Genomic DNA, 533 nt, shown 5'->3' with positions numbered 1-533 from the left:
GCAGCACAACCAGTGCAGGCCTGTGGTTGCAGCACTCAGGATGCAGCTCAACCAGTGCAGGCCTGTGACTGCAGCGCCCAGGATGCACCTCCTCCAGGGCAGACATACAGTGGTGACAAGCAAAATCAGGAACCACTTTACCAAAGTTTAGATGATATGCTGTCTTATTACAGACAAGTGACTTGAACTGAGTAAAACAATAAACAAGAACTGTGATTTAAAGATCTGGAGTAGAATTACCTTCTGAGCAAGAATGTTATCTTCTTATGTCTGGGAAAAATAAGGTTCTGTAAGTAGATGAAAATTTCATGTTAAACTAAGCTACCTTACATCACAGCTGTACTTCTACCCTTCCTGTTCTTTTTTCTCCTCTTTATTAAAATTATGTACTTTTTTTGTCACTGCTGAATTAGCTTAGTATGCGTTCTTATTCTTTACCACTTATGCCTGTACTTTCGGGTATAGCTTCTGCTTTGAAGGTACTACAGGTTCAGTAGTATCTATACAAACAGTACTGAAATGGCAGACCTGCT

The 533-nt window shown here is 40.5% G+C and overlaps 1 protein-coding gene across 1 annotated transcript in view; it reads left to right on the top strand.

Annotated features, from left to right (window-relative positions):
* Window positions 1-222, top strand: part of CCDC174 (coiled-coil domain containing 174) — a 10,762-nt gene extending 10,540 nt beyond the window's left edge. Inside the window, exon 11 of the mRNA XM_042823787.1 lies at window positions 1-222. This exon is cut by the window's left edge and continues 701 nt beyond it. Within this exon, the coding sequence (XP_042679721.1) occupies window positions 1-186 (186 nt within the window). The 3' untranslated portion in view covers window positions 187-222.
* Window positions 223-533: the final 311 nt, after the last annotated feature.

Source organism: Centrocercus urophasianus, unplaced genomic scaffold (assembly GCF_019232065.1).
Source record: "Centrocercus urophasianus isolate 14NV4802_14NV808 unplaced genomic scaffold, USGS_Curo_1.0 seq_22, whole genome shotgun sequence".
NCBI classification, from domain to species: domain Eukaryota; kingdom Metazoa; phylum Chordata; class Aves; order Galliformes; family Phasianidae; genus Centrocercus; species Centrocercus urophasianus.
The sequence above is the reverse complement of the archived record's forward strand: the minus strand, read 5'-3'. Positions and strand labels throughout refer to the sequence as shown.